The following is a 25020-nucleotide window of genomic DNA, read 5'->3' as shown; positions in this document are numbered from 1 at the left end:
GTGGGGCGGAGATAACGTGAACTGGCGACCATGGCGGATAGGCATACGGCGAAGGTGTTCAACAAGCCGTTGGCAATGATGTCCGGCATCGAGGCGGAGAAGGAGATCTCGCGGGACGGCAGCCATTACAGCCTCTCCAGTGGGATTCTTCCCTCCCTCGGGGCCAGGAGCAACCGCAGGGTCAAGCTCCGGAGGTTCATCGTTTCCCCTGACGATCGCCGATACAGGTCTGGTCTTCTATTCCCTCTGCCGCTACTAGGGCTAACTCCTTCTTTGCCGTCGGAGATTGTGAGCTGTGGGGTTTGCTCTGGATGGAAAGCTTGTGGGTTCTTTTCTTTGTTCTTCGCCTTTCTTGATATCACAAACATAATTTTTCCTCCTCTTGCATGTCTACCCTTTTTGTCACGAACCCTTGTTTCTTCTGGATCGATATTCTTTGTGGAACTTCGGTGATAGATTTGATGTGGGATTTTCTTTTAATAACTTTTTACGCTTTATTATTTTATCATTATTATTTTTTGTAAAGAATTGTATTCTCTCCTAACTCCTAATCTGCATAATTTGGTGAAGATATTGTGCGAAAGATTTAGGAGTTCAAGCTAAGGATCCTAGTCTTTAAGGTGCAATTTTTCAGATGCGTAAATGTTGATTTTCTACTCTTCCATTGCATATAAACTTCTTTAATGCTCGTCTCTATTTTTTCTCGGTTCTAAAAGGCTTTTTTTATATATATATAAAACATGTCTAAATCTTTTGTTGGGATGATTTTGCTTTGACTTTTCTCTTTCATGACGATTTATTATCCTTGTCTGGAAACAAGGAACCCTCAGCTGTCCTGTTCATGAATACTACATCTGGGAGATAATTGATTGGAGACTTTTGTATTGCAGACATTTCTGATGTTTGAATTTCTGTCACAGGGCATGGGAGACTTTCTTGATTGTTCTTGTTATCTATTCTGCTTGGGTTTCTCCATTCGAATTTGGATTCCTTGGGCATGCAAAGGGAACTCTTGCCCTGGTGGACAATATCGTCAACGCCTTCTTTGCCATTGACATCATTTTAACCTTCTTTTTGGCCTACCTTGATAGAACAACTTATCAACTTGTTGACGATCCTAAGCTAATAGCATGGAAATATTTGACCAGTTGGTTTGTTCTCGATGTTGCTTCCACTATCCCTTCCGAACTTGCACTCAAATTGTTGCCTCATAAGCTCCGCTCTTATGGATTCTTCAACATGCTACGTCTTTGGCGTCTCAGAAGAGTTAGTGCACTATTTGCAAGGTATGCTTCTTAAATAACTATGTGAATGCTATTCTGTGTTCCCTGAGTAAAGATATTATTGCTCCCAACTAATTACACACACTTTATTTTTCATTTACCAGACTAGAAAAAGATAGGCACTTCAACTACTTTTGGGTTCGATGTGCAAAACTTATTTGTGTAAGGATCTTTACCATCAATTTGTGCATTCACTTACCTTTTGCAGTGGATGCTTCTGCTTTTGCAATGCAAACTTGATCATTCCATTCAGATGGCAGCAAGTTGTACTTGCAACCAATATTTACTGTGTTTTGTTTTATAGCATTAAAGATATGTATTGATCATTGCAGAGGGATACAATCCAAGCTGATCAGCCACAGGGTTTGCACAAAGAAACCAGCTTCCAGAACGCTTACAAGAACAAATGATCTCACATCTCAGTTTGAAGTTCAGGACTGACTCAGAAGGCCTCCAACAGCAAGAGACACTGGATGCTCTTCCCAAAGCCATCAGATCCAGCATTACTCACTATCTGTTTTACTCAATGGCTCAAAGTGTCTACTTGTTCCATGGAGTATCTAATGACCTGCTATTCCAACTGGTAATCATTAGAATTTTCTAACTCCAAATTTTGCTAGACAGATTATCACAACATAGTGCCCTCACCTCAGTATCTCATCTTTTATATATTTGAAGGTCTCTGAGATGAAAGCCGAGTATTATCCACCCAGGGAAGATGTGATCTTGCAGAACGAAGCACCTACAGACTTTTACATACTAGTGTCTGGCACAGCGGTAAAGAGAGTTTTCACTAGAGAATTCTGTTTTTTCACCTAACCTAAAAAAATTACCAATTTTTTCATCATCTCTGTGAAAATCTGGATTTTTTTTGTTTGTTATATGAAATAAGAATACAATCCATGTAAATGTGTGTTTACAGATTCTAGAAAAATTTAAAATTTGGAATTAGACTAGTTGATCTTTTTGGACATAAATGCATCACGGGTGGTGGCTATGATCTTCAATATGTTTAGTGTGTTCATAAACACTAGACTATTTATAATACAGATCATTATTTGATTGTCAGTTGTCCACATCATCTTAGAAGTTGTGTATGATTGTTCTATACATCATCTTGTTTTTTTCATGTTACCAAGTTGTCGCTTAGGTAAATACACATTATATAGCTTTCACTCTAAGTGACAATTGATCTTTACATGATTTTTCCTCATGTAGAAAAGAGATATAGGTTGTTTATGGTAACTTTGTTGACATTATATAGCTTTGTTGGTCCTTTAGGAGCACATCATTTTCTGCTTAACCTAGAGAAGCTTACATGTAGTATGGATTAATAGTGTACTTTGCCTTGGCATACAATCTGACTATAATATCTCTTCTTGCTGGTTTATCAAATTCGATTGCCTCCCAAAAGGATGCAAGGGTGAGATGTAAACCTGCTATTTGTAGGAGAACCTGCCCATAATTTGAAGGTTCATTGATTTCCAAACAGGAAAACTTGCACTCTTTAGATACACAGAAATCTTTGCCTTCAAATTATCATGACTTGAAGCCTTAAGGAATTGATGTCCATGCTCTCGAAGAGTATAGTGTGAGGTTGTTCAATTTTCAACAAGTCTTTTGCACCTTTCTAGATCAATCAATGGCTCCTTCTGTCTGTACATTAATTTGACATTTGAATCTATAAGGATATCAATTGGCTTAACTTCCAATATCTCAGTTTTCTTGAGCATATCAAATACATATTTTTGCAGGGAGATGTAAATGTCTTCCTACCTATATGCTAAGAAAATATCTCAATTCACTTAGAAACTGGGTTGGAAGTATAGATGAAAATAGGCTTTTAGCCTCGTCATCAATCATCACTAGTTTGATGATAGCATACACAACAATAAGGTGAATACACTTTTCCAGCAAGAGAGATAAGATAAAATAGTGAATGATCGAAGACATTTCTGATCATTTTTAAGTTGAAGGAGAGCAAAGCTAAATTTATCAAATCATGCTTTAAAAGATTGCTTTAGACATCCAGAAATTATTTCAATTTGTATATCATACTACTCTCCTTTTAAGCAAGAAACTATTGAGGATTTGTATTTATACTTCTTCTCTTAGGTATGTAAGAGCCTTGTCCTTTAATTAGAATATGAGAACCATTAGTTATAGAAATAAGTGCTAAGGTGGAAAGATGAAGAGCATAAAATAATTTGTGATTACCTATCATGCGCGAGGATGCATTTGAATCAAGTAGTTAGGGAGCCTTAGATTTTACCATGAAAGCAGAATTAGAATAGAAATGGAGGTGGTGGTAGACACGTGATCAACCGGAGGAGTTCCAGAGTAACTAACTACATGTTGTTAATGCTGCTATAGTATTAAGCCGTTGGTGTTGTATTGTTTTGTGCAGCATGTGCTGTAGATGATTGTTCAATGGGAGAGAAGAATTCCTTCTTTCAGCAGAAACATGAGGGAGAGTTGGATCTACCTGTTAGGAGGTGGAGAAGAACAAGGTGAAGAAGAATGGGGAGGAGGGGTAGGTTCCACAGTAAAGGGAAGAGGCATCCTTGTTAGGGGAAGGACAAAGGAAGAGATTTCTTTGTTGTTATATGAAATAGGAAATTGGATAGGAAAACACAAGACCGAGTAACCTATTCTTTATAACAATCACTAGTTCCTCTCTTATTTATTCCAACATCCTAAACTTTTTAAACTATCATGTTCTTAGTTTGATAGATCTAAAAAAATCTTATATATTACCGTAGAAAGCATTTTTCTTCTCTTAAAGCTGATGTACTAATTTTGCAGGAGCTAATAGATCACAGGAATGGATCAGACGAGGCAAGTTGTTTTTTTCCCCCTGAACTACTTGAAAGGAAAAGAAGGGCTATTGGATTGATTCTTGTGAATTCTGCAGATTGTTAGGACTGCAAAGAAAGGAGATCTCCTTGGAGAGATGGGCGTTCTTTGTTATAGACCACAGTTTGTGACAGTGCGAACAAAGTCATTGTGCCAGCTGCTGCGATTAAACCGGACTGTGTTCCTTGGTATTGTTCAGTCGAATGTTGCGGATGGAACGATAATCATCAGTAACCTGCTGCAGGTACATCACTTCTACTCTTGAGAAAATACTTTTATCCATTAACGATCTTGTCTATTACAGTACCTGAAAGAGCATCAGGATGATCCTATGATGGAAGGGCTCCAGAGAGAGATTGAAAACATGCTCATTCGGGGTAGATTGGACTTGCCCGTAACGCTATGCTTTGCCATACTCAGAGGAGACGACTTCTTGCTCCATCAACTTCTAAGACGAGGCTTGGACCCGAATGAATCGGATAACAATGGACACACAGCACTGGTTGGCATTCTGTACTCGTGTGGATTTCAAGGATCTCTAATCTGGAACGAGGAATTCTCTAATTCCACTTTGTTTCTTTTTGATATATGTTCGTAGCATATAGCAGCTTCGAAAGGAAGCCTGCATTGTGTTAGTCTCTTGCTGGATTATAATGCAGATCCCAACAGCAGAGGTGGGTGCAGTGCAAACTTGTCCTTGAGCTTTCAAGCTATGCACTTATATATGTGATTTGGTAATGGCGTGCAGATTCTGAGGGGAGCGTTCCCTTGTGGGAGGCCATACTCGGTAAGCACGATGAAGTGGCGAAACTGCTGAGAGACAACGGGGCGGAGCTGTCGGCCGGCGACATGGGCCACTTCGCCTGCACCGCCGCAGAACAGAGCGACCTCGACGTTCTCGAAGCTTTCGTCCGTTATGGAGGGGACGTGACGGCGGCGAAGAGGGACGGCACGACGGCGCTCCACCGCGCCGTCTGCGATGGGAATCTGGCCGCGGTGGACTTCCTGCTCCGCCACGGGGGGAACGTGGACGCCGCCGACGACCACGGATGGACTCCCAGGCGCCTGGCGGACCAGCAGGGCCATGATGAGATCAAGGCTCTGTTTGAGTCCGTGAGGCTACGATTACTTCTCCTCACCGGCGCCGGCCCCGGCGCCGGTGAGGCGGTTCAGCAGCGAGCCCATCATGCCGCAGGCGGCGGCCGAGGAGATCCAGTCGGCGTTGCGTGATCGCGGGAGGGAGAAGGCCGAGCGCATGCGCCGGGCCAACTTCCAGAACTCGCTGTTCGAGGTCTTTTCGGCTGCCAATAGCGTCGGCGGGCGGCGGAAGAACCAGGGCAACCTGCTCTCTCCGCTCTCCGGCGACCCTCCGAGACCGGTACTTCCCGACGGAGGCAGGAACGCAAACAATCGCCCGAGCACACCGCCGCCGCGCGTGACCATCAGCTGCCCGGAGCGGGGCGAAGCGATGAAGCTCGTGCTGCTGCCCAGCTCAATGCGGGAGCTGCTGGACGTCGGGTCCAAGAAGTTCGGCTTCGCCGCATGCAAAGTGCTGACGGAGGATGGCGCGGAGATCGACGACGTGAGGCTGATAAGAGACGGCGAACGCGTCGTTCTCGCCGGGGAAGCTCAGACGGCGAGCGAAAGCAGCGAGCATGAATCATGACCGATGGAAATTAAGGCGTGAGGTGGTAGATACATGTTTTTGCTTCTTATATTTGTAAATAATAAATGATCTGGCCTCTTTTGCGCCATATGAAAATTTTTCAGTGATATATCGTAAAAAATGCCAATTTATAAGCCCGTTTGGTATAAAAATATCAAATAATTAATTCGTAAGAATTGAATATCGATAATTTATATGAATGAAATAATAAAAATCGCTATTAATGTTTTTTTTTGTTAAAGAGACGTCTAAGCGTGGCCTTCAATCAAGTGAAGATTTGGAGCATATGGAACGAAAAACAGATAAAGAAATGCGATACTGTTGGCCGAAAGATAAATTTCTTGGACTAGTCTGTATGCGGACAAATGTTGTATTAAAAAGGTCAAAAGAAGTGAACTGATTTATTTATTTATTTATTTATTTTAAAAGAGAAACGAGTATTATTTGTATTTTTAAATTTTGTCAGAATAAGTGCCACGTGATAAGATTAGATGAACCAATGGCGTCGTTGGATCACACGCATTGCAATTTTGCCGTGAATAATTATATCCTCACAATTAATAAATTATCCTCCTTTCTGTCGCCATTTGACTTTGTTACGGCAGGTTAAAAAAGCATGTGATCAATACCTTCCTCCACCTTGATTCCAATTCCATTAATTGCATTTCAGTCTTCGCTTCGCCATGGCTCCGGAGACCCAACGACAGTCCCATAAGAGTGATGCCGGAGACGGCGGCAGAGGCGGCGCTTTTCAATCTAACAAATCTCCGGAAAAGATGGAGTCGCCTATCGATGTCGGAGAACCCCTCGCGCCGCCCAGATCCTCCGCCCGCACCGGCCGCGCCGCCGGGAATCCAAACAAACTGACTCTTGTCCCCCTCATCTTCCTCATCTACTTCGAGGTCGCCGGAGGGCCCTACGGATCTGAGCCGGCAGTGCAGGCCGCGGGAGCGCTCTACGCCCTGCTCGGCTTCCTCATCTTCCCCTTCATCTGGAGCATCCCGGAGTCGCTGGTCACCGCCGAGCTGGCCACCGCCATCCCCGGTAACGGCGGCTTCGTCCTCTGGGCCGCTCGCGCCTTTGGCCCCTTTTGCGGATCCCTAATGGGCACCTGGAAGTTCCTCTGCGGCGTCATCAACAGCGCCGCCTTCCCGGCGCTCTGCGTCGAGTACCTCGCCAAGGCGGTGCCGGCCGTCGGCGACGGGGGGCCGCGGTACGCGACGCTGGCGGGGATGAACCTGGCGCTGTCCTTCCTCAACTACACCGGGCTGACCATCGTGGGGTACGCCGCGGTGGCGCTGGGAGCGGCGTCGCTGGCGCCGTTCGTGGTGATGACGGCGATCGCGGTGCCGCGGATCCGCCCGCGGCGGTGGCTGGTGCGAGGGAGGGACAACGACTGGCGCCTCTTCTTCAACACGCTGTTCTGGAACCTCAACTTCTGGGACAGCGCGAGCACCATGGCCGGCGAGGTGGAGCGCCCGGAGCGGACCTTCCCGACCGCCCTGCTCGCGGCGGGGCTGATGACGGCGATCGGGTACCTCCTCCCACTGATGGCCGGCATCGGGGCGGTGAACGCCCCGCAGGAGGCGTGGGGCGGCGGCTACTACGCCGACCTGGCAGGTAAACAAACGATCGCCGGCTTAATCTCTCACGCCACGTGATAAGCCCATTAGACCATTACCGAACCGCAGCGGAGTAGGCCGGTCCGGTTTTATTCGCACACGTGGATGGTTTCAATTGGCCATAAAGCTAGCTAATTCCTTTTTTCCTTTAAAAAAAACAATGGAAAGCTCATTGACTAGTGCAGCTTCCAAGTCAACTGGGTTTGTCCTTTTCCAGCAAATTTTCGTAGGGTTAATTATTGGAGAATCTTAGGAAGAATATTATTCATTTTCATTTTTTAGAAAATGAACTCTCATTTTCTGGAAAACTGGAGAATGATATTTTGTGTTTTCTGGTTTGAGAATGAAAATTGGAAAATTGGAAAACGCGGCTACAGTACCACTCCCATCCTCCGCGTTTGTCCGCCCCCTCCTCCTCCCGATTTTTCCCTTTCCCCACATAACCTCCTCCTCTCCTCTTCCTATCGCTTTTCTATCATCGGCGTTGAGATCCGAGCGGCGGCGGAGAGTGGCAATGAGGTAGAAAAAGATAAATAAATTACAAATTAAACAGATCAACTTATAAAATTATCAAAAAAATCAAAAATATATAAAAAATTTAAAAAAAATTTTCATTTAGATTACAAATTAGATGGATTAAATTCACAAATCTAAAAAAATATAAAAATTTTAAATTTAATTATGAATTAGATGGATTAAATTTACAAGTCCATTAAATTTTTTATTTTTATTTTAAAATTAATTTTTTTTTCTGACTCAGGGACCAATCCAAATCTATCGGAGCGTTTAGACCCATTTTAAAATAAATTGATCAAATATCAATTTAAACTTATTTAAATTATTTAATAAAATAGACCAACTCAAATGATCTCATTCAAAGTGACAGCTTTGCTAATCGACCCTTCTCTCTAGTTATAACTTAATTATTTCAATTAGCAACGTTGCACTTGAAAATAATAAAGAGACATAAAAAAACAATATTAAAAAGCAAAAAAAAAATCTTCTAGTACTAGAAATAACTAGGGTTCAAATCAATCGAACGCCCAAGGATGCTCCTTCCGGCGTGAAGTCATTCTCGATGTTGAATAGCTTGCGAATCTCTTCGGGAGTCTCCCCTCTGATCACAGTAGCGACACCCTCCTTCGGGCATAACTCGCTGGCGAAGGCGGAGAATTTGGAGTGAACGGACGAGGGCGAGGGGGAAGCAGTCGTCGGCGTTGTCCTCGTCGGCGAGGCTCTTGATGATATTCGATTGGAAGGCCACCGCCTCCTCCACATCAAACTTTCGCCCATCGTTGGAAATGAGCTTGATCGTCTTCCCCATGCCCGAGATGAGGAGAAGAGTGGCAGCAGAAGGCGGCGATCGAGGTCGGCGACGGGCGAGGCGAAGGTTAATCGCTAAAAATTGCACAGTTTAAGGTTTCTACAAAATAAGAAAGCGTCCAACTACTTCTGCAAAATGGTGAAATCTGTCACCTTAGTGGTCTCATACAGTCACACAATCGACTCTACAATCATCTAGTGGTCCTATACAGTCACACGATACTCTATAATTATCTGTGAAGAGGTAAATCAAAAAATTACAGGTGATCACGACACAAAAGGATATTGTCTGACTTCACTATGATTCAAACCTTTGTCCTCTTCTATAATTCTGCTGTATCATAACTAACTCATAACCAACTCGCTTCAGGGTGCGTCCAACTAAATATGGAAATTAAAGTTTAGTTGGGAAATAATTAATGTCTCACTATAAATAAAAATATATATACTTAAAAATTAATATATCCATGCAAAGAATTTTAATTAGATTATATTTTTCTCAATTTAGGAATTTAAAAAATATTTATGTAACTAATTTAGAATCATATCGATATACAAAAATTAAATAAATAAAAATAAAAATAAAAATATGAATGTTTAAAATTATTCAAATCACTTGCCTTTTTTCGTGTTGTGCTCAAATCGACGCCAATTGGATTATTCTGACTCGATGGGTTCCTTTAGACGCTATCATACAACTTTTCTTTTTTAAATTTCCCTAAAAAATTACTTATTGATGTTTAAATAAATTTTAATAAAATAATAAAAAAATATTTAATTTGAATCAATAAATTTTAGAGATGATCGATCAGATTCCACAAATATTTATTAACAATCATTAAATTAAATAAAAAAATATGAATAATAAATCGCTTTCCAACTAACATTCTAAGATTGACTCTATCGAAACAAATTAATAGATATAATAGTGCATCATAATTGAAAATCAATTTATAAATATTTAATTAATTGTGAAAATGATTTATTTATCATTGCACAATAGTTTTGGGATAAAAAAAAATTTAATTTAAGGAATTGAAACTATGCTCAATCAAAAGAATTTTCGCTCCTTACTAATAAGAGGTGAAATTCGTCATCCTAACGATTTTACACGATCAGTTCCATGACCGTTTGTGAGAAGGTAAATTAAGAAGCTGCAATTGGTCACAACAAAAAAAATATTATCTTAGCTTCGTTGAGATTCGACTCTTGTTCACTTCAATAAAATCTGTCATATCATTACCAACTCAACTATGCCCAACTAATTTTTTTTGTAAAAGGTGGAATCCGCTACCCTAGCAGCTCCATACGGTCGATCTCATGATCATCTGTAAGAAGGTAAATCGAGAAGCTATAGTTGGCCACGATGGAGTAGGGCATTGTCTCGACTTTATTAAAATTCAAATCCTTATCCATTTCTACAATTCTGCTATATCTTAACTAACTCAGTTATACCCAAGGGCAACTATGCCTGTTCATCTGTAAAAGATAGAATCTACCATCTCAACGATCCCATATGATTGATCCCATGATTATTTAACTATGTTTCACTTAGAGCATCTGCAACGCTAAAGGCGTTATAACACCTCCATCTCATCAAAACGCTGGGGTTTACTGCCACATCTGCGTTATAACATGTTACATTTTTCACCCCACAACGCATTTAACGTTAATACGGGTCCCAGTTATCGTGGTCGATCAGCCGGTCGACCACCACATGTGGTGGTCGACCACTGGTCGACCACCATAAGCAATGGTGGTCGACTAGCTGGTCGACCACCATGTGTGGTTCATGTCTTCTCCATTGCAAGCTTTCTAGCTGGTCGACCACCAGCTCGTGGTCGATCAGCTGATCGACTACCTCCTACCGCAGAACAACGTAAAAATTTTTAATATTAAAATAAAAATTAATTTAATAAATTAAAAATTAATTTAATATATCAATGAAGCCCACCACATTCGTTAAAACGCATTCAAGACTCTGAACGCGTTAAAAACTTTTAACGCGCCGTAACGCGGCCGCCGTTCATCCGAGACGTTATAACGCCTTTTGAACGCCTTTTAACACGGCGTTGCGGATGCTCTTAATTCTTCTGTAAAAAATAGAATCTGTAACTTTAGCGATCCCACGTGATATGTCCCACGACCTAACTTATATATACATAAAAATCAAAAGAATTTCCTAATTTTCGCTAAATAATTTAATGATCCCGTGCGCTGCAAGCGACCATCCCTGCTTTTCCAAACCAAACGCAACAATCTCTGCGACCTCCGCACAATTATTCACTCACGCAGCCTTACCCACACAATAAATTACCCGACTAGTAATTGCAGAAATAGTCGGGTCCAACGAGTTATCCGATAGCGGTAGCGCATGCGGAGTGACCCCAAGATATTGGCGCTCACTCGAACCACATTCTCGAGTACGATCACCTTCCCGTCCTTTATTTCCGCTCACCTGCTAGTTTCGCCCGGGAGACTTCTCCGAGCGCTTTGGCGGAGCAACCGTGGTGCAGCATAAAGCGGAGGTGTATATCTCTTCCTCCTCGTATGTTGTTGCAAAATACAACGCACCACGAGAAAAAAAGCGTTGTTTATGCGACCTATCCACGCTTTCCTCGCTCGTTTCTCGGACTGGTCTCTCGGCGGACGAATGGGCGACTACGTCCAACTGAACGGCGGCGGTGAAGAAGCCGGAGCGACGAGGAAGGAAGGAAGGAGCGCCGCAGCCACTCGAATCGCCTCTCTCGACGTCTTCCGAGGTCTCTCGATCGCTGTGAGCTCTCGAATTTAGTTGTTGTTTTTTCTTCTAAGAAATAAATGGTGCTCTTGAGATGGATGTTCGGTGTATTTATTGTTCTGCGGCTGGATGATGGTTAGGTTATGGTTGAGCGGTCCGTATCACCACTTGTTCGATCGTATGCAGAGAATCTGGAGCGAAAGTAGACATGTTGAGTTTTGACAGACTAAAATGTTTGATTTGATATTGGCATAGTGAACATATGGAGCATATCTGGTCACCTTAACTTGAAAATGCATACGAAGGTCTTTTTCTCCGTTGGAAATTTCTTGTGATACTTCACTCTTTGGGAGACGTTGGATAAAATTTGAACTGCTTGCGATACGTTGGCGAATTATACCAGAAATTTTAGGTGATTTAGTTGTTAAATTATAACACTAGTTTTATATTGCAGCTGATGGTATTTGTTGATTATGCTGGTTCTGTGTTGCCATATGTTGGTCATGCTCCCTGGGACGGTGTACATTTGGCAGACTTCGTAATGCCATTTTTTCTGTTCATTGCTGGTGTTTCTGTTTCAATCGTGTACAAGGTAAGGAGTGCATTTAATCTTCTTCTCATAGCATCATTTTCTATTATTTCATGTAAATGCTCATACTCGGACTTTGGACATGAGTGTTTTAGTATCTGTGCATTGTCTTACAACTTGCAAATATGGCAAGCCATGATGTATGGATAAGGAGTATATCAATTCTTGCTGTGAATCTTAGGCTGCTGTATTCATAGGGAGTTGGGTGTAAAGCAGGTGTTGAAACGGAAAAGTGATGTATTGATTGAGAGAGGGATCAAAAAGATGGGAGAGGAAGAGATGGTAAAAGGGCCAACCAACAAGAAATGCTCTGTCTATAACTTTTTCAATTTCATAAAACCACTCAAATCAGACATCATCCTGGAAGCTAAGATGGTGTATTACTGTCGATAGTATGCACTGAAGGATAAAAGAAGAAAGCCTTCTGCTGGTTATGGTAATCCCATAAAATTGATGGCCTTAGAGTCAGAATTTGCATACATAGTACACAATGATTTTGGTTTTGACTAAATCCTCCAAAATAGCTGAACTCTTAAATTTACAGTTGTAGCAATTACTTGATTTCTTCTTCCTTGTTATTCACTTCCTTACCCTCAACACTTATTACCCTTCATTTGGAATTTCTTTCCTAAAAGCATGACATTTTTTTATTCTTGGCATCTATTGTCAGTCATAAAAACTTATTCCATTATTTCATATTTGAGAATGAGGTAGAACTTGGTAGGAGGCATTTGTCATTATGGCTCCGGGAATGGGGCAGTTTGTCTACTATCTCTTTATGAATAATAGCCATGTGTATTATGCACACACGGGTTTCTTTATAGATATTTTTGGAAATATTTCTCACCCCTGAAAATTACTAAAATTTAAAATTTGAGAGCTTATTACTGAATTAGTTCTGCTTTTAAAAAAAATCTTTGGTGATATTTTGCACAAATCTTATGTTTGTCTATAGGATGATGTTAGTCTCTTAGAATTCATAAGTAATACACACACGTCAAGTTGCCCAGTAACTTAGAAACTAATGTTCTTCTATTCAGGATAAATCCAATAAACTTCGGTCAACACGTAAAGCAGTGGTACGGGCAGTAAAACTCTTCATTCTTGGTGTTCTTCTCCAAGGTAACAATGACACATTTTGTTGATTCATAAGATTGTTTGCAATGAGAACTTGTTTGTATATTTATGCTTATTTTGATTAATAATTCAACAGTTCGATACACACACATTAATCTAGGGAGCAAAATTTTGCTTTTGTGCCTCCCAAATGGAGTATTCACTGATTGGAATACACTGTAATGAATATACTATTTAATTCCACAGAAGTTTTGAGATTAATCAGATCTGACAGTGTACAACACAAATCGTAGATATCTTTATTTTTTTTAAGTACATCACACATCAACACTGTGGAGGATCACTAGGGAATGTTGTGGGTTCTATGGACTGTGATATTTGCCCTTGCTACCCGATACTTGTGCCATGTACGTGTTTGTGTACTTGAAGAGATGTGGGCCTGTGCGGATACATTACCTATGTGAAGGTCCATCTGTGGTGTTCCCTAGATCACAAATTGCCACACATGACTTTGGAACCTTGGATCTGCAGCAATTAAGGCATTTCCAACATCAGAGAGCACCTCCTCTTAGCTCAGACGTGTAGGTGAGTGGCTCAATATAAAGAGAAGAGGGAGTCTGAGGTATGAGAAGATGGTAAGAGGGAGAAGCAGGAAGAAGGAGAAGGCAACAAACATGACACAATAACTTGAATAGATCTATACTATGCTGACAATGTTGAAGTGGCGCAGTCTTGATCTAGTCAAGGATTGCCATCACTGGTACCTCAATCATTGGTGGGATATATGCCCAAGATTTATCTGGATAAGTTTCTATTATTGATTCACAAAGAGTATTTTTTCTTGATCGTCATCATTTGAGCCCTGGACCACCAGAGTCATGCCTTCCATAATGACTAGTCACCAATAAGGTGTGTGTCATAAGTTCATAATTCATATACTATTCCAAGCCTACCCCCTAAAACAATGTGGGGCTTTTCAGAGTAGTATGACATGGTCCATATTGCCTAAACAATGTCAATCCTGTGTCATGTGATTGTAATAGTGCTGCTTGAACCAATAATGAGCAGAAAGAAAATATTTGTGCACATGACATGTCCTACAATGTAAGTGCAATACATCTGATATAGGTCAGAAGCAGGAGCAAAGTGGTGCTCACCATCGATCCTGGAAGAAAGTATATCCATTAAATGTGAAAGAATATTCTTGAAATTTAATCATGACTACTTTAGTAGATGCTATTCCAGTCATTCCTTTTATGTATGGACATGTCATCATATGTTATAGAAGTTATTATGTAGGTAAAAGTTTTCTTAACCACCATGCATTGTAATCATTGTGTCTCCTAATTTGAATGTGTGAACATGCTATATTTTTCCTTTTTCTTTTATTTTAATAAGTTATTTTTTAAAATAAAATCATTTCTGCAAAATATAATCCATTGATTTGCTAAATTTTTTATAAGATGATTTATATCAAAATCCATCATTGTTTAACTAGAAAAAGGGCAGTTCGATGCACGAAGCTCCCACCTATGCGGGGCCCAAGGAAGAGTCTATTGTACGCAACTTTACCCTACTTTGCAAGAGGTTGCTTTCGAGACTCAGACTCATGACCTCTAGATCACATAACAACAACTTTACTATTGTGCCAAGGTTCCCCCTCCATTGTTTAATGAGAAATAGAAGATAAAATTAATCTTCTAATTTGCTACCTGATATGACTACCTTAAGTAACTAAGAAAGTCTTTAAGGTTAAAGAGACAAAAAATCCTAATTAGAGCCGCTAAGATGCATTTCATCAACCCCTTCCATCTAGAACATTTTTGTCCTAGAGCTTAATATTTTACATGGTATAAAAGTTCAGGTGATAGGTTGGTTGAGAGACAGTCTTTGCCTCATGCCACATCATTATTAATCATTCTTGGTAGTCCTTTTTGAAACTGAGATCATTGTGTTGCAGCAGTCTTCTATATTATACCACTCTTCCCAAAGGTGCCTTGCTTATATCCTGTTCTTTAAAATTGAGATGGTTGCCTTGAACTTCATTGAGTCATTTGGGCTGATGGAATCCCTGCACCCTTAATAATGATTGAACTAGGATTTTCTACCATTATGGCACTACTAGAAGGTGGTAATCACTGAAAAGGTCATTACTTCTTGGGAGGGTTGTTCGTGGACTGTGGTTGGGACAGGTCAAGAGGGTGGGGGCCTATGAGAGGCAGCACGAGATAGAGGGAGGGTTGCTGATATTGGAAATGAATGGAAGAGATGGTTGTCGGTCATGGTCGTGGGAAAGAAAGGGGGTTGTATGAAGAGTGAAATTGGTGGTGGATTGGCTGTCGCTGATCAAGAAGGCCTGAAGGACCAAGGGAATCACCAATCATGTTTCACATTGTCGATGCTAGAGAGGAGAGGAGGTTTGTGATGAAAGGGAGACACTACAAATGCCAAGAGACCATCAGAAGAAAATCTTGAAGTTATTTTTTTTTGATAAAAAGTCTCCCTTTCAAAAGTTTTGGTAGGGTGCCCTATAAAAATGGAGGGATGCCCATGGGTGGTTCTGCCCCTGACTCTTGGTAAATAATCAAAATAGTAACTATGGTAACAATGACATAAATGTAGATGTCATATAATCGTAATATTGGAAAACAATTGCAAATGTGAATGTACACAATATAAAAGATGCAAGTCCACCACCTATTAGTGCATACAACTATACATAAATATGTGATATTGCTAAGAACAACGTCAAAATATGCTTTTGTTATTTGTTTATGGTTGATCCTTGTTCTATTATATTATACCTTTGATTTAGTTTTGCACCCAAATTTATGCAGACCTCTTTCTATCTACTTTAGATTTAACAAACTGTTCCTGGCCCCTACCTTACCAGTACAAGTTACTCTTCATTTCAGGTGGTTACTTTCACGGCATAAATTCCCTTACATTTGGTGTTGATATTGACAGAATACGCGTCTTTGGTATCCTACAGGTCTTGTCTCAGATGGGTCTTCTTCTTTAATTAATTCTATCGTTGATTATAGATTTCATCTTTTGGTTTCTAGAATTATTTTGTCATTTGTTTAGTATTGTTTTAGTTAATGCTTTTCTTCTTCATACAAACAGCGAATTGCTATTGGGTACATAGTTGCTGCTTTATGTGAAATATGGTTATCAACCGCTGCAACTCCGAACTCTGAATGTGGACTTTTTAAAGACTATTACTTTCAATGGTATGAGATTTGTAGGTTTTAAATGTATTATTCAACTGCCTAAGTTGGTGGATGCCAATTTATTTTCTTTATAAAATATTTATTCTCAGATAGTGTTTTGATATCATCTCTATGTTATTAGGCTTAGGGATGTTGTGACTGTCAGATATAAACAACAAGACCTCTACTAAAGATTCCTCTATCTTTTTCATTGATTGTCTTAATATCTATCTATATAGTGTAGCATCGATGGCTTGAGGGAGGGAATGAATATACAACACACCTTAATTGCAATTTTCATGCAAAATAAACATAATTCAACTGCTAGTAGTTTGAGGGTACTCGAATAAAAATAAACACAAAGACATAACGTGGCTTGGAGACTCTACTCCTAATTTGCGACTTGCAACATGTTTGGTACGTTACCCTTGAATGTTCAACTAAGAATCACCCTTTCACAGGGCAAACTTTTTACAATTCCAGCCTTTAGATGATTACAATTGTCACTACTCTCAGACACAATGAAATATAAAGCTAAAGAAAGATTACCGAAATCTTTAACCATATATTGTCGGCCTCCAATGAATTGGAAGTTCTTTTAGTAGATTGGAAAAACCTTATAGTCAACAACTAACTAAACAATGTTATATTGGAAGCCAACGACAATCGTTGACCAACTGGGCCTTTAAACTATTGGAAACTTCATCCAATAGACTATTGCTCAAATAAAAATATTCTGGACATAAAATCCTCACATTCACTCGACATCAAGTCGAATATTCTATCCATCGAACCCTCACATTCAGTCGACTCCTCGGTTGTTGATTGGCATGCTTCAATTGATTGAAATTGCATCGGTTTACTAAATCCAATTAGTGGTTTCTCCTTCACTTGGCTGGCACCCGTTGTAAGCCTATGCAAAGTTTCGAGACCGAGCTAAGTCGGTGAATATGACTTGAGACAAACCATGCCCGATTGAAAGCTTTATACTAAGCTATTATGTAGTCTGCCTCTATCTACCTAAACACATCAATCACGATGATGGTACCTAAAGACTAAATTCTCTAGATTACAATTTTTGCTCTCATAGTCTCTCACACTCTCATTCCTCTTCCTCCAAGTCTTTGATCACTCAATGCTCCTTGTTTTAGAATTCACCTTATGTTAGGCCTTTGGTCCATTGAATGCATCATGTTTCTCAAGCTCTCTCTATGCTACTTGATCCTCCATGCTTATGACCCTAGAGTCCACCTCGTGCCAAGCCTTCAACCATTGAATGCACCAAGCTCCCTGAGCTTGATTCATGCCATCCAATCCTCCATGCCTATAAGTCCGCCTTGTTCTTGACCATCAAGCCATCCTTCCCACAATCTCTACAATTTCATACATAATCCCTTAATGCTCCATGCCCTAGAGTCCACCTCGTGTTAGACCTCTGTTCCATTGAATGCATCAACCTCTTTGAGTTTGCTCCATGTCATCCGATCCTCCATGCTTACGAGTTCACCTCGTACTAGGCCACTGAGCTATTGAGCAAACAACCACAACTTGATCACATTGTTCACCAAACTTCATTCACACAACTTCACGTGCATTATGCCAAGTTTGTGCACACTTGAGGCACATATGAGAAACACATGTAAAAGCTAACTTAAACTCTATTGCCAAATACATCAAAATAAGCTAGTTGAATCCAACCACATGAGAGCAATATTTTCCCAACATATAGGGCTACAAGTAGGTAAAGTCAATAATATTCAAGGCTCAAGCAATGTTTTGTTGGGGTTGATACCAAAAGTCATATCAATTTGAAGGTGAGGAATATATTATCAATAAACAATTGCACTTTACTTTAAAATTTATACAGTGAAATGTGTAGCTTTTAGCAGGTACTTGGTGGGTTCTACCTCAAGTTTCCATGAGCTGAAATATGCTTATCTTGATGATGCCTATATGTTGGTTGCCACTTGAAATGGAATTAAGTAGCTAAATGAACATGGAGTGCGAAGGGAAGTGTATGCTAATACAATGTAAGAGTGTGTATCCATTACAAATATGCATTGTTTGCCATTATATAATTTTAACACTAGATGGCTTTTAGCAATGAGTCATCCATGTTAACTTTGGGAAAACCTTCATTACCACTTACATTTGTGATTGAGATGATCATCACATGTACTTTCAGTCATTGGAATCATGAAAGTGTTCAACAACAAATTACATGCTTTAACTTGCTGTTTTTGTCTTTATCAGGATCATAATGTTTGTATTGTCCAGTATATATGTGGGGTTGTTACATGGCATATATGTACCAGATTGGAAATACGAACCACAAGAATTTGCTCTTAGTTCATCATCAATGCAAATCAGAGATGTCATTGAGACGGTAAAATCTTTTAAGAGGATTTGTGTTTACAAATTATAGTTTTTCTTAAAGAGAATTTATATGTTCTTGATGAGCTTTATTAGAGCTCACTTTTATATAGAGCTCTGAACAATTGATGATTTACTTTCCATTTCTAAGGTTAAATGTGGAGTAAGAGGTGATCTTGGACCAGCATGTAATGCAGCTGGAATGATTGACCGCAAATTACTCGGCATAAAACACTTGTACAAAAAACCTGTATTTAGAAATTTGAAGGTAATGCAATTAGGTGATTTTACAAATATCACAGATAATAGTCACTTTTAAACTGTTGTCTCTATACAAATAGGAATGTAGAACTCCCGGAGATGAAAATGGAGCATATGCTACTCCATCATGGTGCAAAGCTCCCTTTGACCCTGAGGGCATCTTAAGGTTTACTGAATAAAAATTCATGTAACTTATGTTACTTGATGCTATTTTTTTTTTTTCAAACTTGTCTTACTATTTGTCTCTATAATTTCATATTTTTGCCACCCTTGGCTTTCCTTCTTTAGTGCTCAATGTTCACATTTTTCCTCTCACCATTCTCTTATTTTTGCCAAAATATTTTCCATACTTTCCACATTGAAAAGTTGTAGGATGAACATTGATATCCTGCTTATCCCTTGCCATGTCCATAATTTAACCATCAATTCTCTCTGTGCCTGATCCCGCTCAAAGTGATTGTCAAGTAAGCTAAGCGAAGTAATTAGCTTCTAGCATGAGTAGTGTAATATTTAAATTGTCCTACTTCTGTGGAGTATCTCAAAAGTAACTTTCTTGCTCTTTCTTTTCTTGTTCTCAAAGATTTTTGCAAAAATATAATAAATTCTCTAATTTTATTAGCAATCTTTCCAAGATTAGTGCTATAATATATATTCAAATTATTAGTTTGATGTTTAAAGAGTATTTTAGGCAATCTTTCAAACCAGAGGTTGTACTTGGTCTTTATTCTGCTTAGCAAACAATTCACCTTCAAAATTTCCTTGAAACTTACCTTGTTCAATGGCCTATAGAGATTTTGTTGAGAAGCTTAACATAAAACAAATTATTTTTCTTGATATAGTATTATCATGATGTAGTGTATAAACTGATGCTATTGGAAGCATCTAAGAAAGACAAATATGGAGCTTCCAATTAATAAAAAATTCAGCCCTGAGTTTCATATTAGAATAGTATGGATATTTTTTCTTGTTGATTCAGTCTGCAAAAGAAAATACTTAACTTAGACTTCCTATAAGGTAAATGGCGCATGTGCTTTTTTTTATTGATTGTTATGTTGTGTCTTTTACTTGGTGTTTCCCATTTGAAGTAACTAAATTTCTACAAAATTGTATTTGCAGCTCATTGACTGCGGTTGTAAGTTGCATATTTGGTCTACATTTTGGTCATACTCTTGTTCTTTTGGAGGTATGAACTGTCTGTTAAAATAATCATAGCAATAATATTTTAGAAATTTTCTGCTAATGCCTTCTTAAAGTTGATATTTGATTTTTAATACTCTTCATTGTGTGCTAATTCTACAAGACTTCTTTTTAGATGGACGGTTTTTTTCTACCATAGTTGCTTGTTGATAGATCTTGTGATTTTTCTAAATTTCTATTCAAGTGAAAAGTTATCAGTTTCGTAAATTGGTTTATTTATAATTTGATAAATGTACTATCCAATGAAAATATTTTTCAGGATCATAAAAGTAGACTCACAAGATGGTTGCTGTTTTCGCTTGCAACTTCTGGACTTGGGCTAATTCTAGCTTGTATAGGTATATGTAAACTGTGCTGTCTAATGCTTTAAACCTTGTCTATCTGTTGACTATCATAACTATTTTTCTATAGATTTAGCTGATATATATGCTAAAATTTATAGGAGTTCCTCTGAACAAATCACTATACACAATCAGTTATATGTTTCTAACAACTGGTGTTGCTGTGGCTATGTTCTGTGCTCTATACGTATTGGTAAGCTGCACGTACTTGAGTATGAAAAGTGAAAAGCTTCCCCTTTTCATCTATAGCTACTGTTTGATGCATATGATAAAGAAACTATATGTTATATCTCTTGGTAACCCCTACAAATTTTAAGTTTCATTAATACCATTCATCACATAAAGTGCAAGTGTTTTTTATTAAATTTTTATTTGACCAAGTTCTTAGTATTTCAACTACAATTTCATGAACAGAATTAATGTATAAACTATTGACATAGGGGAAGAAACATGGAAAGGAAACTTTTTGCCATGAGATGTTCCTGCTATGATTTGACGAACTTGAGTACAAGCATCCATGGTTAATACATGACAATCAGAGACATCACCAGAAATCTTATGATGCATCTTGGAAACAATTTTCACTGTCCTAAAATCACCTTATTAGATTAGCCTATAATGCAAATGATATGGCCTTTCGACTGAATTTAACAAGTAGGTTTAGTGCTAGATAGACTGAAGAAACTACGTGACATATTAAAGTTACCAAATGTATGCTCAGCATACAACCTTCACTGTAATGACAACAAAGTCTCTTGTTGACAATCATAGAATAAAAAATGGAAAGAGAGGAATCTTTCATAGAATCCCACTTGTTTCTTTTGTCTTTGTTCTTCAATCTAATTTTGACAAATGGATCCTATCACATTGGTCTTCTCCAGTGGCAATAATTCCATGAATGATTTGGGCTCAGGCCTTGTCATAAATCTATTAGCTCCCATTTTGTAAACTTTAATGCCAGCAATTCAAGCCAAGCTCAATAGAGGCAAATAAAGTTAATAGAGAAATATTCCAATGGGTAACCCTTGCAACTAGATCTCTTGGTTAGGCCATCATATGTGGGAAGGTGATTGCTAAAGTAAGATATTGCTGCTAGGCCAACTGAAGTAAATGAATGAACTAAAAAGCACTTTTTTCTAGAACTGGATTGTGTATCAACTCAATCAATCTTTCTTGGAGAGAAAAAAGAAGAAACTTTATTTTTTGAAATTGATTTTTTTTTAAAACATGACTTTCAAACTGATGTTTAAAGATGTCATAGAAGTTCCACCACAAGAAAATGTAGGAGAGATGTCTATGGCCTGAACCAATAAAATTCATGAAACCTATCTATTATCCTTGATATCAAATAGCTATTTGATGCAGAATAGTATTCACACGTCTTTCATTGTATGTAAACAACCTAATAAAATCTACGCACTGGCCTAGTACCATAGAAAACAAAGAAGAGCCAGTTTTTTTATTGATTTTTACATGATCGAGAGTTAGGAAGTGTCTGTTGCCCTAATTTTCCTATGAAATCTTGCTTAATTGATCAGTCTACTTTTTAAGCTGTATAATTCAATTGTGATGTCTATCCCATAACCATTCTAAAAACCATTTTTAACAGAGGGATGTCTATACCAACTAGAATGGGGTTCTTTGGCCAAGGCTGAATTTTTCTCAAGTCTGTGAGAGTAGCTGTCAGACTAAGCTTTTGATTTTCATTTAATTTGTGGATTCTTAAAACCTAGTTATTTGTAATGTTATTCGTAGCTTTGCCCAATACTTCAAGGAAACTAGTTAAGATGGAATTGTGCTCATTACTTGCTTCTATATGTTGTATTGCTTGAGTGGAATTAATAGTAACTTGCATCATATTTGCTTTGCTTGATGACTTTGTGCAGGTGGATATTTATGAATACAAGTCGTCAACATATGTTTTTCAGTGGATGGGAAGGCATTCTCTTAGCATCTTTGTTTTAGTGGCATCAAACATTGCAGTCATTGCCATACAAGGATTTTATTGGAGAAACACTAAAAATAACATTGTAAGCCTTACATTCATTACCAGTCTTGATGCACATTCAAAAATTTTGCATAATTTTCATACTTTTTTTTTTAAAAATTCTGATTAGCTTTAGTTTCTATTCATCTGCATTATCTTTTCTTGGTCCAAACTCAAATAATGTCTCTTGATATTTGCATTGTTCAGTTAGTGGGCAAACATTTCTAGTTCTAGTGACAATCATGATTGCATTGATGCTTATCCATTATGCACAAGGTGATGATGCTGGTTCTGGGGTTGATATAGAAGTTCGAGAGAGGACATATGGAAGGCAGGAGTACAAGAGTACAAAATAGCCAAATCAAAGGGGAAAGAAAAAAACCCTTCTCTCTGTTTTTTTTTTTGTGCTCATCTTCGTTCAAAGTTTCTCCTTTATTTAATGCATAATTCTCCTCTCCTACTCTTCAGATAAACCAAACTTGTTTAGACAGATCCAATATCCAATTGGTCTAGATATTGCCCGTATGATTGATTCAAACCTATATCTCTTGGTTTTGAGTATTGTCCCATGACTGAACCAATAAGCTTTGGTCAGAATATTCTTTAGAAATGAGGTTCAATACTTAGGTTGAGAAGTATGATTCTTCGGAGTAGATTTAGGAATACCAGGCCTTTAGCCTCGTTCTGCTCTACTATCTGGCCTATCTTCTGATCATTGAGTTATTTTGGGGTTCATTTTGCTGTCCAACTAGCTGAACCAGGTGCTAAAGAACTACACTAGTCGTTTGGGCATACATCTGACCTTTTCTTGGGTCTTTGATCAGGTTCCAGTTTATAGGTCACGCTTGAGGTGAATGATAGAAAAATGAAATGAAGTTCGAAGAGAACCAAGGGGAAGTTCATCCATCTGTATTGGTTTACATTCTCATAGTTTATCTTCCCATGCCAGTGTGTATCTGGAAGGCCAATTCTTTTTCGCCATATTTTTCGTGCCACCTGGAGTAAGAAAGAAAATGAAACACAGACATTTCACTATTCCACAAACTCATCAAGGAATATCCAACTTCTCTCCATTGCCATTCGAGTTTGTCATGACCAAGTCAATTAACTTCATAGATCTGAATCAACAACCCAAAATACTTTAGGTCAGTGTGGAGCTTCCTTGCTCTACATTTTTTAATGCAGAATTAACTCGAGGTATGCAATAATATTAACCTTGCACATTGTTTTCTGTAATATGACAACCACAATTCTCATGCCTTAAAAATTTTCAAATTGATGAGCCTTTAGCTATTCTTCTCTTTCCAAAATGTGCATTCGAAATTGTAATTTTCAATATACATAGGTGTGCATGTTTAAACAATCCAAATAGTAAAATGTGGCTCTCATCCTGCCTTTCAAAGCATACTGTATTTCCTAATGTACCTGCAATGTTGCTTTTGTGTTGATTACCTTTAAGCCTATCTTAAGGACAAGTATATACTTTGTTATTTGAGTAGTTGACTTTTTGAACTGCTAGTGCGTGTGTTTGACTTCCTGATGTAATATTCAGGTCCACTGGATTGTATCACTCGTGCGAAAAGTATGCTGCCATTGATGAGTAACATGAGGACCATGCCACATCTTTGTAAAGTGGTAACTTACTCATTTCCCATACTCATATTTCTGAAATGATAATTGGAGATTAACAGAGACTGCACATATCATTTAAGATATTAAGTCGGGCCGAATGCATATTTAAGTGCTCATAATTGGATATTAACCCAGTAAATGTCAGATTAGGATCACAATGCTGAGCATCACGTTATTGAAAAGGATGTTATAACTGAGATTGAGAAATTCTCTACTTAACTGATCTTTGTTTTCGAAAGTCGACATGCTTTACCTGTATTTATATTTAGGCTTGGCTTGTTTGTGTTTGGGTGAGCTGGGTGAGTGGACTAGTTAGGCCAGCCGACCGGGGCATTTTGATCGTAACATTGTTGATATGATAATATGAATTGTCAATCCTACTTATAAAAAATTAAATAAAAAATTGGTGAAAACGTTTGGGAAAATAACAATTTGATCGTCAAAAATTGCTATATTTAAAAAATATATACCAATAGCGTATTAAAATTTTGATATATTAAATTTTTGATATAGTTAAATTTTATACTGTTCATATTAAATTGTTTGGTATTTCAATATTTCTGATATATCAAAATATAAAAGAAAAAATATTTATTTATTTAATTTCTAACATAGTATTGGATTTTAAAATCCAGTATAATGATGTTTGTTTTCATTTTTTTTCTAAAAAGAAAATTAGTACCACATTGATGTTGATTTTTTTATGAAAAAAAAGCATCGAAAGAACTAATATAATACTGAGATTTTAAAATCTAGTACGATGGTGGTGTTGATTTTTGAAAGTCAACACTATGGTATATAGTGTTACTGAAGCACCAATGTGATGTTGGAATTGAAATTCAACATCATGCGTTAAGGAAC

General features: G+C 38.4%; 3 protein-coding genes and 1 pseudogene across 4 annotated transcripts; 3 read left to right on the top strand and 1 right to left on the bottom strand.

Moving 5' to 3' along the window:
* On the top strand, positions 1 to 5841 carry LOC141845807 (potassium channel AKT1-like; annotated as a pseudogene).
* Positions 5842 to 6460: 619 nt separating this feature from the next.
* Positions 6461 to 7547, top strand: LOC141846665 (putative polyamine transporter At3g13620). The gene has a single exon (XM_074734705.1). The coding sequence runs from the start codon at positions 6489 to 6491 to the stop codon at positions 7464 to 7466; it is 978 nt and encodes a 325-aa protein (XP_074590806.1). The 5' UTR covers positions 6461 to 6488; the 3' UTR covers positions 7467 to 7547.
* Positions 7548 to 8453: 906 nt separating this feature from the next.
* LOC141845897 (SKP1-like protein 11) lies at positions 8454 to 8751 on the bottom strand. The gene is made up of 2 exons (XM_074733899.1): positions 8617 to 8751; positions 8454 to 8567 (listed from the first exon to the last, which is right to left on the bottom strand). Exons 1-2 carry the CDS (start codon positions 8749 to 8751, stop codon positions 8454 to 8456), a joined length of 249 nt encoding a protein of 82 aa, XP_074590000.1.
* Positions 8752 to 11282: 2531 nt separating this feature from the next.
* On the top strand, positions 11283 to 24226 carry LOC141845808 (uncharacterized). 2 transcript variants are annotated; one of them, XM_074733811.1, is made up of 13 exons: positions 11283 to 11526; positions 11945 to 12082; positions 13120 to 13201; positions 16072 to 16148; positions 16283 to 16389; positions 18622 to 18754; positions 18893 to 19009; positions 19083 to 19168; positions 20119 to 20185; positions 20459 to 20537; positions 20642 to 20733; positions 22427 to 22570; positions 24080 to 24226. In XM_074733811.1, the coding sequence occupies exons 1-13, from the start codon at positions 11347 to 11349 to the stop codon at positions 24122 to 24124; spliced, it is 1347 nt and encodes a 448-aa protein (XP_074589912.1). In that variant the 5' UTR covers positions 11283 to 11346; the 3' UTR covers positions 24125 to 24226. The 2 variants fall into 2 exon arrangements, with proteins under 2 accessions (XP_074589912.1, XP_074589913.1); XM_074733812.1 differs by having other exon boundaries at positions 11383 to 11512.
* Positions 24227 to 25020: the final 794 nt, after the last annotated feature.

This window comes from Curcuma longa, chromosome 15 (genome assembly GCF_044706935.1).
Source record: "Curcuma longa cultivar G26 ecotype Majalengka, Jawa Barat chromosome 15, ITB_CL_G26_1.1, whole genome shotgun sequence".
Lineage (NCBI taxonomy): Eukaryota > Viridiplantae > Streptophyta > Magnoliopsida > Zingiberales > Zingiberaceae > Curcuma > Curcuma longa.
The sequence above is the reverse complement of the archived record's forward strand: the minus strand, read 5'-3'. Positions and strand labels throughout refer to the sequence as shown.